The 13,343-nt window shown below is 62.9% G+C and overlaps 1 protein-coding gene across 1 annotated transcript; it reads right to left on the bottom strand.

Moving 5' to 3' along the window:
* Window positions 1-3,415: 3,415 nt before the first annotated feature.
* On the bottom strand, window positions 3,416-9,560 carry RWDD3 (RWD domain containing 3). The gene is made up of 4 exons (XM_054711782.1): window positions 9,438-9,560; window positions 5,906-6,390; window positions 3,644-3,759; window positions 3,416-3,557 (listed from the first exon to the last, which is right to left on the bottom strand). The coding sequence occupies exons 1-4, from the start codon at window positions 9,520-9,522 to the stop codon at window positions 3,443-3,445; spliced, it is 801 nt and encodes a 266-aa protein (XP_054567757.1). The 5' UTR covers window positions 9,523-9,560; the 3' UTR covers window positions 3,416-3,442.
* Window positions 9,561-13,343: the final 3,783 nt, after the last annotated feature.

Here is a 13,343-nt window from a genome sequence, read left to right as displayed (position 1 = left end):
CCAGCCAGTGTGTCTCAGAACTATGAACCAGGAGGTCACAGTTTGAATCCTAGTCAAGGGCACATGCCCGGGTTGTGGGCTCGGTCCCCACTAGGGGGCGTGCAGGAGGCAGCCGATCAGTGATTCCCTCTCATCATTGCTGTTTCTCTCTCTCTCTCCCTTCCTCTCTGAAATCAATACAAATGTATTTTTTTAAAAAAAGATGTATCTAGTGTGGGTCCACCAACGCTTTCCATCATTCTAAAATCCGAACATTCTAAAAACCAAAATATGGGTGGTGGATTTTGGAGTTTTTTTTTATAATTTACTTGGAGACAAAGGCGATCTGATCTGAACTCATCTGGCATAAAAGTTTAATGTGAAAAATGAGAGGCCATTTATACTCTTTATCTTAATGTGAACATTCATCCATTTCACAGCAAAATAACGATGTTTGATTACAGGATGCTGCCCGCCCCCCATGGGGTGGGGGGGGGCGGAGAAATGTAATATTACAGTGTTTTCTCTTTATTACCTTTCTAAAACCCTAAGAATTCAAAGAAAATCCTTCTAGAACACCTCTGGGCCCCAGAGTTTTAAATGAGACTGTTAACTGCAGCCGAGTCTAGGGCGCGGCGGGAAACAGGGGCGAGAGACCATCCGGGGACCCCAATAGTCCTGGCCGGAACAGTGAGACCCCGAGGAACCGCGGCAGCCCCGCCGAGGGGGCCAATGGGAGGATAGAAGAATCGCGGGAACTGGACGTGGCAGCTCCCCGGACGCAGGAGAGAGGGGGGGTCAGGCGGTCCACGATCACTCCTGGGGGCTCGGGTAGTTCCGGTGACAGCACCGACCGCGGAACCGGGACGGACCGGACCGAGTCTGCCCCGTCCCACTGGCCACGAGGCGTTGGCAGAGCCCTGGGCCGTGGAGGGAGGACAGGTGGAGTCGGGAGCCGGCCGGCACCGGGCCGCACGCTGAGGCCCAGCGCCGTGGAGGGAGCAGCATTCCGGAAGCCCCTCCTCGCCTGCCTTCGGGGTGCCACTGGCCAACACTGAGCGGAGAAAGCACCAGCGTGGGGCTCAGGAGAGACGCCCCAGAGCGAGGGAGCTCACGTTACAAACATCAGTGCGTGTCCTGGAGTCACGCTGTCCCCTCTGCGCCGGGGGGAGCACGCCTTTCGGCTCAGCCCGTCACCGCGGCCGGGCCCCCTCGAGAGCAGCGGCCGGGCCAGAGCCGACGCGGTTGTCGGCGTCGGCGTGTGTGGAAGCGGCGTCTGTCTCCCGGTGCCGCCGCGTTCCTGTGGACGTTGCTGTTCGGCGGGCGGAGCCTGGGAGGAGCAGGCCGCGGGGTTCAGCAGGTGAATGTGACCTGCGGGGCACAGGCTTCACCCCAACAGGGACCCTGCCGCCGGTGTGTGTCCTGAGAGGCGTGACGGCGACCTTTCCGTGTGGACTTGGCTGGCCACGCGTGGCCTCACGTCACTCGGGTGCTCCTGGGAGGGCGTCTGGAGTGAGGTGTAGGTCAGTCAGTGGACTCGGAGGAAAGCAGGTTGCCCTCCAGGCGTGGGTGGGCCTCGTCCAATCAGCCGAAGGCGTGACTGGAACCAGAGACGGATCTCCTGCCAGGAGGAGGCGTTGTGCCAGGGCAGGGCCTTCAGCTCCGGGCCGCCCGGGCTCCCCCGGGCCAGCCTCCTGCCCAGCCTCCTGCCCAGCCTCCTGCCCACTCTGACGTCTGGGCTCTGCCGGCCTCCATCCTCACCACAGCCCACGCCTTCGCAGCAATCAATACACGTCTCGTTGGCTGTTTCTCCGGGAAACGCTGACTACACCGGAGTGGGAGGAGTAAAGCAACGCCCCTCAGACCTAAAGAAACGGAAACCTGTGACCCTGATTGTTTGGGAAAAGCAAGTTAGTAAAAAATAAAAATAAAAAAGATGGGAAGCAAACTGACTGAGGCTTTATGAGCTGAAAGGACAAAGTCTTTTTTATTTCGAAGGACTGTCTAGTCCTGTGATTGGTTAGCAAGCGCTGTGATGGTCAGGCCCACAGAAGCCACCGTAACTTCAATCCCACTGAGCTCTTTGGTTGGCATTTAACCTCACGACTGATGCAACGCTACAGAAGTCAGTGTGATGTTTTTCTTAACGTGCACCTGGGAACATCAGACATCCTATAGTAAAGAGCTGACATGCAAATTGACCCTCACGCCCTCGTACAAGATGGCCACCCCTATGTGGCTGGCAAGGGGAGGGTAGTTGGGGGGGACCCAGGCCTGCAGGCGAGGGCAGTTGGGGGAAGCAGGCCAGCAGGGAGGGCAGTTAGGGGCAACCAGGCCAGTAGGGGAAGGCAGTTGGAGGGGACCAGGGCTGCAGGAGAGGGCAGTTGCAGGGGGACCAGGCCTGCAGGAGAGGGCAAGTGGAGTTGACCAGGCCTGCAGGGGAGGGCAATTGGGGGAGACTGGGCCTGCAGGGGAGGGCAGTTGGGGGGACCGGGCCAGCAGGGGAGAAATGTTTGGGGCGATCGGGCCAGCAGGGGAGGGCAGTTGTGAGGGGACCAGACCTGCAGGAGAGGACAGTTGTGGGGACCGGGCCAGCAGGGGAGGGCAGTTGGGGGGACCGGGCCAGCAGGGGAGGGCAATTGGGGGGGACAGGGCCAGCAGGGGAGGGCAGTTGGGGGGACCGGGCCAGCAGGGGAGGGCAATTGGGGGGGACAGGGCCAGCAGGGGAGGGCAGTTGGTGGTGACCAGGCCTGCAGGGGAGGGCAGTTGGGGGGGACAGGGCCAGCAGGGGAGGGCAGTTGGTGGGGACCAGGCCTGCAGGGGAGGGCAGTTGGGGGGGACAGGGCCAGCAGGGGAGGGCAGTTGGTGGGGACCAGGCCTGCAGAGGGCAGTTGGGGGTGATCAGGCCTACAGGGGAAGGCAGTTAGGGGCAATCATGATGGCAGGGGAGTGGTTAGGTATCAATCAGGCTGGCAGGGGAGTGGTTAGGGGTGATCAGGCTGGCAGGCAGAAGCAGTTAGGGGCAATCAGGAAGGCAGGCAGCTGAACAGTTGGGAGCCAGCAGTCCTGGATTGTGAGAGGGATGTCCAACTGCCCGTTTAGGCCCAATCCCGTCTGACTGCCCGTTTAGGCCTGATCCTGCCAGGCAGTTGGACATCCCTCAATGGGTCCCAGATTGGAGAGGGTGCAGGCTGGGCTAAGGGACACCCCCCATTCCCGTGCACAAATTTCGTGCACTGGGCCTCTAGTTATGTATAAAAACAACAACCTGGGTGTCTTAACCGTGTAATAGTCCACTAACAGAATCGGCTTTTGTTCCTGAAGATAGGATGGTGTCTCCCATTTTGCCTCACAGACACTTTAAAATCATTCCTATGTGAGTGCTTCCAGGTGTCCACCCCCAAAATCCAACAACAAAAATGAACAAACGCAGCTGTTAAAAAAAAACATGCCGACTTCCGTTTTATTTCACCAGCCCCAGGACCAACTCGGAGAACAGCGCCTCGAGTCCTGCAGTTTCAAACTCCTTCTGCAGCTCGTCCAGCGATGAAAACTCTTTGACTTCAAATGCCAGGAACCTGCGGCACGAGAGACCGGGAATAAGCCCGGACGCTCGGAGGGTAACCACCGGCCCGCGATGGCGCTCGCGATGGCGCCGCCGTACCTGGTGTGTCCCGGCTGCGCCCTGGCCTCCCACAGCACGCTGGCCATCCTCTCTCTGCACCTCTTCCCACTCGAGTCCACGTCGACCTTGGAGGTTCTCTGAAGCACCAGGTACTCCTGCGGGACAAGCAGGAAGTTATCTGCGGGCGTCTTGAGCTCTGGGCCCCAGGTTTTCTTTTCTTTGTTTAAAAAAATTTTTTTTAATGATTTCAGAGAGGAAGAGAGAGAGAGAAACATCAGTGATGAGAGAGAACCATGGATCGGCTGCCTCCTGCACGCCCCCCGCTGGGGGATCAAGCCTGCAACCCAGGCCTGTGCCCTGACTGTGAACCGAACCCTGACCTCCTGGTTCATAGGTCAACACTCACCCACGGAGCCTCGCTGGCCGGGCTGGGCCTGGACCCCAAGTTTGCAAGTAGCCAGGCACCTGCAGGCTGAGCTCCCGGTCTCCATGGGAACCAGGTGGGGGGGGTGCGCGTGTGTTTGCACACGGGGTGGTGTGACGGGCCGGCCGGGGACCAGAGGTCAGAGGGTCAGAGGGAGGCCGTCTCAGCTTCATCCCAGCCTGGGCCGCCTGCCCGCTGGGCCCTGGGCTGGTGGCCCACGCGCTCCGGGCCTCAGGAGCCTGCCCCCTGCTGACCGGGGAGATCTCCTGACGCAGCGAGTCCGCACAGGCCACGCGCGGACGGCACGAGCCACGGGCGCTACTGCTGTTGCTGCGCCAGCGTCTGCATGGCGTCCCCAGGTGCCCGGCGTCCCCAGGTGCCCGGCGCCCGCCTCTGCTAACAGGCGGCGTCGGTGACGTGCCGCACCGGCTCCAAGCGGGGGCCCAGCACCTGCGACTCTCAGCCCTCACCCACGACCTCTAATGACCTGCCGGGCTTGCTGACATTAGACGGCCTATCAGGGACCGGTGGTGAACAAGGAAGAACTCCCGCCCCGGCCGGTTTGGTTCAGGTCAAGGGCACGTCCCTCGGCTGCAGGTTCGTTCCTGGCCGGTCAGGGCACCTGCAGGAGACAACCAATCCATGTGCCTCTCTCACACTGACCTCTCTCTCTCTCTCTCTCTCCCTCTCTCTCCCTCTCTCTCTCTCTCTCTCTCTCTCTCTCTCTGTCAATGGAAAAAATACCCGCAGGTGAGGATTTTTTAAAAAAGAAATAACCCCTTAAAAAGTGCAATTTCTCTGCAGCCACGCTCCAGCCACAAGAGTTAACACTTGTTAATGAACCGGAGGGTCCAGTCTCACATCCGAAAGCAGCCGCCTTCCCCGGACGCCGGGCGCCGTAAGGAAAGACCGGAGCCTCTGGGGGAACATGAGCCAGGAACGTGCCTGCGTGCCTCCTGCCGCGTGTCTTCCCGGAAGGCTCCGTGTTCTCCATCTCTGAGACACCGCCTCCCCGTGCGTGGTTCCCGGGTCAGACCCCGCCCAGGGCCCGCATTAAACTTGAATGACGCTACGTGCTATGCCCCCCACCCCCACCCCCCACCCCCCGTGCAGCACGAAGCTGGTTCACCAGACGCCAGACAACTTGGTGGCGAGAGCCCTGCTGGGAAAGGCTCGGAGTTAGTCCCCAAATCCGTAGGCTCACAGGCGGTGCAAGCTCCGGCTCTGATCACCCCGCCTGAGCGGCTCCCGGAGAGGTGAGCTGTGACGGGCCCTTTCCCAGCAGGAACAGGTCAGGCGAGTTCTGCAGGCGGAAAGCTAACATGAGCCCTAAGGCTGCCCCCACCACCACCACCTCCGCAGAGGACCAGCTCACAGGACCTCGAGGTTAGGAGATCGGGCTCCTCCTTCAGGTTCTACGGGGGTGAGCGTCCACCTCTGAACCAGGAGGTCAGGGTTCGATTCCCGGTCAGGGCTCGGGCCCGGGTTGCGGGCTCCATCCCCAGTGGAGGGCGTGCAGGAGGCAGCCGATCCATGATTCTCTCTCATCACTGATGTTTCTGTCTCCCTTCCTCTCTGGAAGGAATAAAACTATAAATACTTTAAAAAACAAACAAACAGCCAAGACCGGTGTGGCTCAGTGGATAGAGCGTCGGCCTGCAGACTGAAGGGTCCCGGGTTCGATTCTGGTCAGGGGCATGTGCCTTGGTTGCGGGCACATCCCCAGTGGGGGGGGGGGGGGGTGTGGGAGGCGGCTGATCGATGTTTCTCTCCCATCCATGTTTCTGACTCTCTATCCCTCTCCCTTCCTCTCTGTAAAAAATCAATCAATAAAAAATATATTTAAAAAAAAACAAACAAAAACAACGTGTGAGCACCTTGACGCGGTCCCTGTGTCCTTGCAGGAGAAGCAGGATGACTTTGCCCGTGAACAGGAGCCTCCCGGCCAGGCCCAGGGCGGACGCCCACTGCCGCACCGTCCTCACGTATCTGGTCTTGGCTCTCATGTGGTCCAGGTGCAGGAGGGTCATCCAGGGCCCCTCGGCCTCCGCGGCGCTCGCCGCAGCGCACGGGCCAGAGCCAGCTCCCGGCCCCGGCGGGGCGAGGAGGTGCCTGAGGTTCTGCTGGGCCCAGAGAACCAGCTGGTGGACCATCGGTTCCGGCAGAAAGCCCTGGGCCTGCTCCAGCAGCTTGTCCCTCACGGCCGCGCACTGGGCCCTGGTCAGGCGCTCGGAGCCGACGGAGACGCCCGGCAGGCACGCGGGGTAGGCGGCCGGCAGGTGGAACACCAGCTCTAGGGGGGTGTCCGCCCCCGACGGGCCTTCGGCTGTGGTGAGGACTCTGCACACGGTGCCCTGGGTCTCTGGAAGGCACCGGAGACACGGGTTAGCTGCACGGCACCGATCGCAATGCCACACCCACCCGGCCGGGGAGAACCTGTGTTTCTCAGGTGAAAACTGGGTTCTGTTCGGAAGAGACGCATGGAAGTGGGGTCACGCCCGTCTCTTTCCGCGCCTCCTCCCCCGCCCGGTCTCAGGGAGCGCAGTGCAGGGCCCGCACGCGCCATCCGGAGCCTGGTGGCCGCCCGTCCAGCCTGAGCACCGTCATCTCTGCGGGACAGAGCTAAGGAGCCTCTAAAGCTTCGGGCCTCCAGGCGGTGACCCGCGAGACCTGGCACCTGGGCGGCCTGCACGGCGCAAGGAGGGGCCGAGACCCGACGCAGGCTCCCCGGACACCCGTGCACGGGGCTCACGTAACCTGTGCCAGGAGTGATGGTTCCTATCCGCGAACGGCGCCCCAGGAACTCCCAGCACCACCGGCCCGGCCACGCTGAATGCCCACCCTCGGGTGGCAGCCCGGGCCACCTCGTACCCCGAAGGCCCGCGTCACGGTGCCCTCCTGCCTCCAGGGCAGCAAGGCCAGGAGGCACCGGCGGCTCAGAATGTCCGGCAGCCCCTGGCCCAGGCTGCGGGGGCCGTGGAGGGGCCAGCAGCCCCGCGGGGTTAGGGAGTCCCCACCTCACCCTCCGCCCCCGCTGTGACCACCCCGCGCCCCCTTCCATCCCTGACTGTTCTCCTCTCCCAGCAACACCCTGTCCTGGGCGGCTACCCGGCATTCCTCTGTAATTCAATTACCACTGACGGGAGAGCCAGATTAAATTAATCAGGAGGCCTGGCTCCAGAGTCACGCTTAATTAAACAGCAGCAGAGCTCGGTGTTCCGGAAGTCAGGAAGCGGCGCCTCCTTCGACACCCACTTTCTGGGGTTTGCTCTGCGCCCTCGGCGGTGGCTTTGGCTCAGCGGGTGGTCACCCCCGGCCCCACCCCTGGGCCTGCTTCAGCGGTGGTGGGGGTCACGGTCCCTTTCCCCAGCATACCCCCAGCTGAGCCAGAGCGCCCTGCCGGCCGGAGGCAGGAGCTGGCACATCCGACGGCCTCTGAGCCCGGCCGGCGTGGCGCAGGGGTTGAGCACCCGAGCGAGCAGCGGGAACTAAGAGGGGGTGGGTCCGATTCCCGGTCAGGGCACAGGCCTGGGTGCAGGCTCCATCCCCAGTGGGGGTGCGTGCAGGAGGCGGCCGATCCAAGATGTTTCTCTCTCATCGATGTTTCTCTCTCTCCCTCTCCCTTCCTCTCTCTCTAAAGACCAATAAAAACATATTCAAAAAAAAAAAAGAAAGAAATCCGATGGCCCCTGCCGATAGGCTGCCTCAGGCGAAGCGATTGCCGTGGAGACAGGGCGTGAGGGTGAACTGGGGTGCCGCCCATCAGAACGGGGTGACCAGGGGTGATGAGGAGGGAGGACCTGAATCAACCGTGAGAGGAGCCGAGCACACGGCCGTGGAGGCGGGAGAGCAGCGGCTCCTCACACACCGCCCGGCACATCCTGTGCGGCCCTCGGCTCAGCCGTGTACACGGGGAAGCCAGCTGGACCAGGAGCTGCCGCGGAAAAGCAGGCGAATCCACCGGAAAATGTCCGTGTCTGCAAGGGCAGCGAAAAGGGAACGTCCCGCAGCCTCCCCTCTCCTCCCCGCAGTGCAGCCACCGCTGCGGAACAGAGGCCGCGGCGGGACAGAGGGAGTCTGAGCTGCCCCCATGCCGGCCGCCAGGACTTTCTAGACGGTAAGCTCCAGAGGACGCGGTGCGTGCGCCCAGGGATCAACACGTGTGGGCTGAACAAGGAACGCGCCCCGGAGCCCACGACGGACGCCTTTCCGGGGGCTGGACGGCGCGTAAGAAAAGCCATCAGCTTGGAGACGTAACAGAGCGAGCGCTGCCCGAATTCAAAAACCAAGCAAACAGCCCTGGCCCGGTGGCTCAGTGGGTAGAGCGTCCGCCTGCGGACTGAAAGGTTCCGGGTTCGATTCCGGTCAAGGGCACGTACCTCCTCATACCTCGGTTGCAGGCTCCTCCCCGGCCTGGGCCCTGGTCGGGGCATGAGCAGGAGGCAACCCATCGATGTGTTTCTCTCACATCCGTCTCTCCCTCTCTCTTCCACTCTCTCTAAAAACCAATGGAAAAAATATTATTGGGTGAGGATTAAGAACAAAAAAGAAAATGAAGCATACATTTACTGACCACCTACTATGTGCAGGTGGTTACAAAGCTACAGAGTCCCTGCCCTCAAGCTCCCGGAGACAAGCACACACGTACAGAGGACACGGGCCTGGCGCTCACCAGGCGCACCCCGCAATGCGACCGGGGCCTGATCCAGACCAGGGCAGTGGTTCCCAACGTGGGGCACCCCCCCCCCCCCCCGGGGGGCAATGTGATGTTTAAGGGGGGCAGTTGGAGGAGGAGTTACTCACAGTGAAGTTTTTGCATTTCCGATGGTTCTAGGGGCCTCATATATAAATATGTAAATATGTATTGTGACACATGGATGCGTTTCAGCTCTCTACTATGTCTTGAAACTTTGCTATATTTTCATATCACTTCATAGGATCATTATTTTTTTAACAAGTTCGGGGACCTCTAGGCTTCCTCCACGTGAGCAGCAGGTCACTTTGTGAATAAGAAGTCTATGGGGGGGGCATCAGGATGTTAGCGACGCTGGGGGGGGGGGCATTGAAGGTTGGGGGCCCCTGGGCTAGGGCTCAGGACACGCCCCTTTTTAAGGTGAAGCTGGAGAGTGAGTGCGGCGGCCCAGGGGAGCGCACTCCAGGGGGGCCCCCACCTTCCCCCCCCACCACCCCCCACCGCCCCCCCCCCCCCGCGAGCACCGGGGCTGAGTGCGCCCCGAGTTTGGGGAGCAGGGCGGGCACATGGGGCGCGGATGGCCGGGACCCGCCGGAGGGGGCGCCCGAGCCGGGGCCTCCGATCGCCCGCTCCCAGCCGGGGAGCGACGCCGGCCACGCTCGGGGGGTCGGGGGGCGGCCCCCCACTCCCGCAGCCCCTCCAGCTCCGGCGGTCACCTGAGCGGCTGAGCACCTCCCACTCGCCGGGGCCGCAGAAGATCGCCTCCAGCGCCGCCAGCTCCTCCCGCGCCGGCCCCGCCATCCGCCTCCGCGCCGCCCCTTCCGCCCGCGCAGCCGGCCCGCGGCCACCGGGGGGCGCGCGCGTCTTCGCAGCGCGGGGCGGGCGGGAGGGGCCCGCGGTCCGCCCAGCCCCGGCCTCCGGCCTCCCGCCTCCCTCCCTCCCTCCCCGGGCCCAGGGGCCGGGCTCTCCTGCCCGAGGCGCCGCCCCGCCGAGCCCGCCCGCCCGCCCCGGCCCGACCGGACCCGGTGCGGGAGGAGGGCCCGGGCGAAGGGGCCTTGGGTGGGAGGAGAGGCGAGCGGGGACGTGCAGGCGGCGTGGGGCTCACACCGGAGCCGGGCGGGGGAGAGGGGACCCCGCGCCCTCCGGGCCTCCCCGGAGCGGACCCTCCGCAGCCCCCGCGGAAGGCGGGCGGTGCCGGCCCGGCCCCTGGGGGTCACCGCCTGGCCCGGCTCTGCGCCAAGGTCCCCCCTCCCCCCCCCGCGGACCCGTCCTCGGCCTTTGGGGCGCAATCAAGTGCGTAAAGGCCGCAAACGCCGGCTCTTCAATAATTAATGTGCGGACTCAGCGGGACCGAGCTCAGGGGGAGGCGGTGGCCCCGGGACCCAGCACTGAGTTCGGGAACGTGAGCCCTCGGACCGGACCCGGACCGGACCGGGCAGGACCGGGCAGGGATTCGCAGTCCTGTTCCAGCTGGGCCTCCAGAGCGAGCTACAGACCCTGCAGGCCGCCCTGGCCACCTGCCCGGCCTGGCCAAGCCTTTGTTTGTTTGTTTGTTTGTTTTGTTTTAATTGGCTTTTAGAGGAGAGAAACCTCCCGAGAGCCTCCCGCAGGCCCTGCTCCCCGGGATGGAGCCCCCTCCCCCTCCTCCCCATCCCCCCCCACACACCCCACACACACACACACACCCCCCCACACTCACACCCCACACACACCCACACACACACCCCACACTCACACCCCACACTCACACACACACCCCACACACACACACACACCCCACTCACACATACACACACACACACACACACACACACACACGCTGTCCTGATGGGAATGGAACCAGCAAGCGGGCCACACCTGCCCGCAGAACCTTTTGGGTTTGTTTGTTTGTTTGTGTGGTTGTCGGTGTGTCTTAGAGTTTCTTTTTAAAAAGGAAGGAACATTTTGAGCGGCAAGCGGGGACTTAGACGGCTGCACAGTGGCCGGTCCCTGACCTGCCGCTCAGCGGGCGGCTGTGACCCAGGATCCGGTTCCCGCCTCCGCGCCCGCCCGCTGCTGCCAACAAGGGGTGAAGGAGGGAGACGCTGCTTCCAGGGCAGGGAGGCCTCTCGCAGGAGGGAGGCCGCGTGGGTGCCAGCGCCCCGAGCACCCAGAGCCCACTGTGCTGTCTGGGAAAGACAGAGGTTTGCTCACACTCGGAGCCGCCCCGATGGGCCCGCTTGTTCACAATCCTTTACTTTAAACGCCTTCGAGTGTTTCCAATCAGCAGCAGTGGCTGGGGTTCTGGGGTTCGGACAAAGGAACACACTTCCTCCCTAACATTCCCCCAGGCGCCCTGGCCTTGTGGCTCCCGGTTAAAGCGTCCCGCCCACCCACGGGTCTCGGGTGCCGATTACCGATTACGGGTCAGGGCACGCGCCCGGGGGGCGGGCTCCATCCCAGGGAGGGGGACGGAGGGGGCGTGCAGCAGGCAGCTGATCCATGACTCTCATCACTGACGCGTCTCTCCCTCCCTCTCCCTTCCTCTCTGAAACCAATAAACACGCATTTTCAGGAGAAGCAGCGTTATCCTCTGAGATGAAGCAATGCCGGGGTTGCTATTGGGATGTCCCCACGCACACGGCCCCTTTGGTGGTTCTTGTTCTGAACCCCACGCTCCCTCCCAGTCTGTGCCGGGGACCCCCCCTCTACCCGCTGCTCGGCAGGCGGCGCTGACTTCGCTGATGCGTCTGGGGCCTCGGCAGACGCAGACCTCCCTGAGGGTCTCTGCGTGTCCCCGACGCCGGGCACAGTGGCCGGCGTGTGACCGGCCCTGGGCGTGTGCAGCAGGAGCCGAGCCGGAGAGAGCGTGTGGGTCTGGGGTCTGTGGTCGTCCGCCCCATGTGACACGCAGACTCCCGCTGGGCTCCCGTGCGCGTTCACGTGGCCCGTGTTCCATAAGAAGCCGAACGTGTCAGACACCGAGGGCCCTGAGGCCTGCTGCTCCCTCGCGGGGAGCACCCCGCCGCCCAGAACAGACTCTGCGGCGCTGTCGGCGCTGACCGCTGAGCCAGCTGATCTGACCGCCCAGCCCGGGCTGTCCGGCTGCTGGAGAGCATGTAGCAGGCGTGGTCTCACATGTCCCCGTCATGTGGAAAGCCTTCCAAACTCTGCAGGATCGCGAAGTCGTAGCTGCACCGTCTCTGTCTGTCGTCCTGGCTACTGCACTGACCTCAGTGTTCAAGTGACTTTTCCCGATGGAACCCACATCTCCAATCGTTACCCCAAATTTCCCCTCATCATTGAGCAAGGAATGGAAATAGCACATTCTATTATGCCTTTAGGCCCCATGAGCCGGCACAGCAATGCCTCCAGGCGCAGGAGCAGCTGCATAAAGAGAGAGAGCGGTTAATAGGGAGAAGATGAGCGAGCTGACACCAGGGGCGTCCTCGGAGCTGCGTGCGTCTCTGAGTCAGACAGGCCCTGCTCGGGTTTGGTCCTACACACGGAGCCTGGTGTGAAAGCTGCCCGCTTCCCCAGCACCATCCCAACACGCCCCCGTGCGGGCGGCTCCCTCCGACGCCGGGAGGGCGGCCTGCGGCTGCACGGACAGGACGGCTCAGCTCCGCGGGCCTTGTCCTTGGGGGAACCCCGGGGGAGCCATCTGCCGGCAAGTTTGTTTAGAAAAGAGATGGGGCGCCAGTGAGTTGGCAGATGAAAGAGCAGGGCTCCCTCAGGCTGCCCCCCCCCCCCCCCCCCCCCCCGTGACCGCAGCCAGCTCCCCTGGGTCCCAGGGAGACGCGCAGGGAACGCCCACAGCGGCTCCGGGTCGGACGCTCTGATCGCTAAACCGGTTTAAGGACTGAGAGAAGCTACAGACGTGTCCCAGTAAAGCCATCACACGACCCGCTTCGGGGCGTGTTGTGAACAGGCGCTCGTAAATGTACAGGCCTTCCTGCCGCCTCTGCACACGGGTGGTTTGTCTGGTGCTGTTAGAGCTTCCTGCGATGCTTGCCTTTCAAAAAAGATCAATATTTTTATTGATCGAAGAGGAAGGGAGAGAGAGAGAGAGAGAAACATCCATGATGAGAGAATCATGGATCAGCTGCCTCCTGCACGCCGCACACTGGGGATGGAGCCCACAACCCGGGCCTGTGCCCTGACCGGGAATCGAACCCTGACCTCCTGGTTCCTAGGTTGATGAGCCACACCGGCCGGGCCGAACATTAATTTTAATCGTGTCTTTTGGGACGTGTTTATTTCCCTTAGAAAGGAAACAACAAACATGAATCATGCAACACCCTCCCCCACAGATCGCCACGCAGGCCGCTTCTGCGCGTGGGGCGGGCGGGCGGCACGGAGCCAGGGGCGGTGGGCGAAGAGCTGCTCTCAGGCGGAGCGCGGCCCGGGCGGCCCGTGGAGAGCTGCACCAGCGCGGGGCCGCCGGCACCCTCGGAGAGCCGCCGAGGTTTTGCACCGACCCGGCACCGCGCTGCGGGCTGAACAAAGGCAAACAAGACGGATTTGGAAGCTCTGAGACGAGAGAACGCAGACTCCAGGGACCCACGCTCCTCGGCACTGCGTTCCCCCCAGAAGCCGAGCGGCCTCGGGCGCAGCGGGCGGCAGCGCCTGCGCTTTAGTTG

This window comes from Eptesicus fuscus, chromosome 22 (genome assembly GCF_027574615.1).
Source record: "Eptesicus fuscus isolate TK198812 chromosome 22, DD_ASM_mEF_20220401, whole genome shotgun sequence".
NCBI lineage: Eukaryota > Metazoa > Chordata > Mammalia > Chiroptera > Vespertilionidae > Eptesicus > Eptesicus fuscus.
The sequence above is the reverse complement of the archived record's forward strand: the minus strand, read 5'-3'. Positions and strand labels throughout refer to the sequence as shown.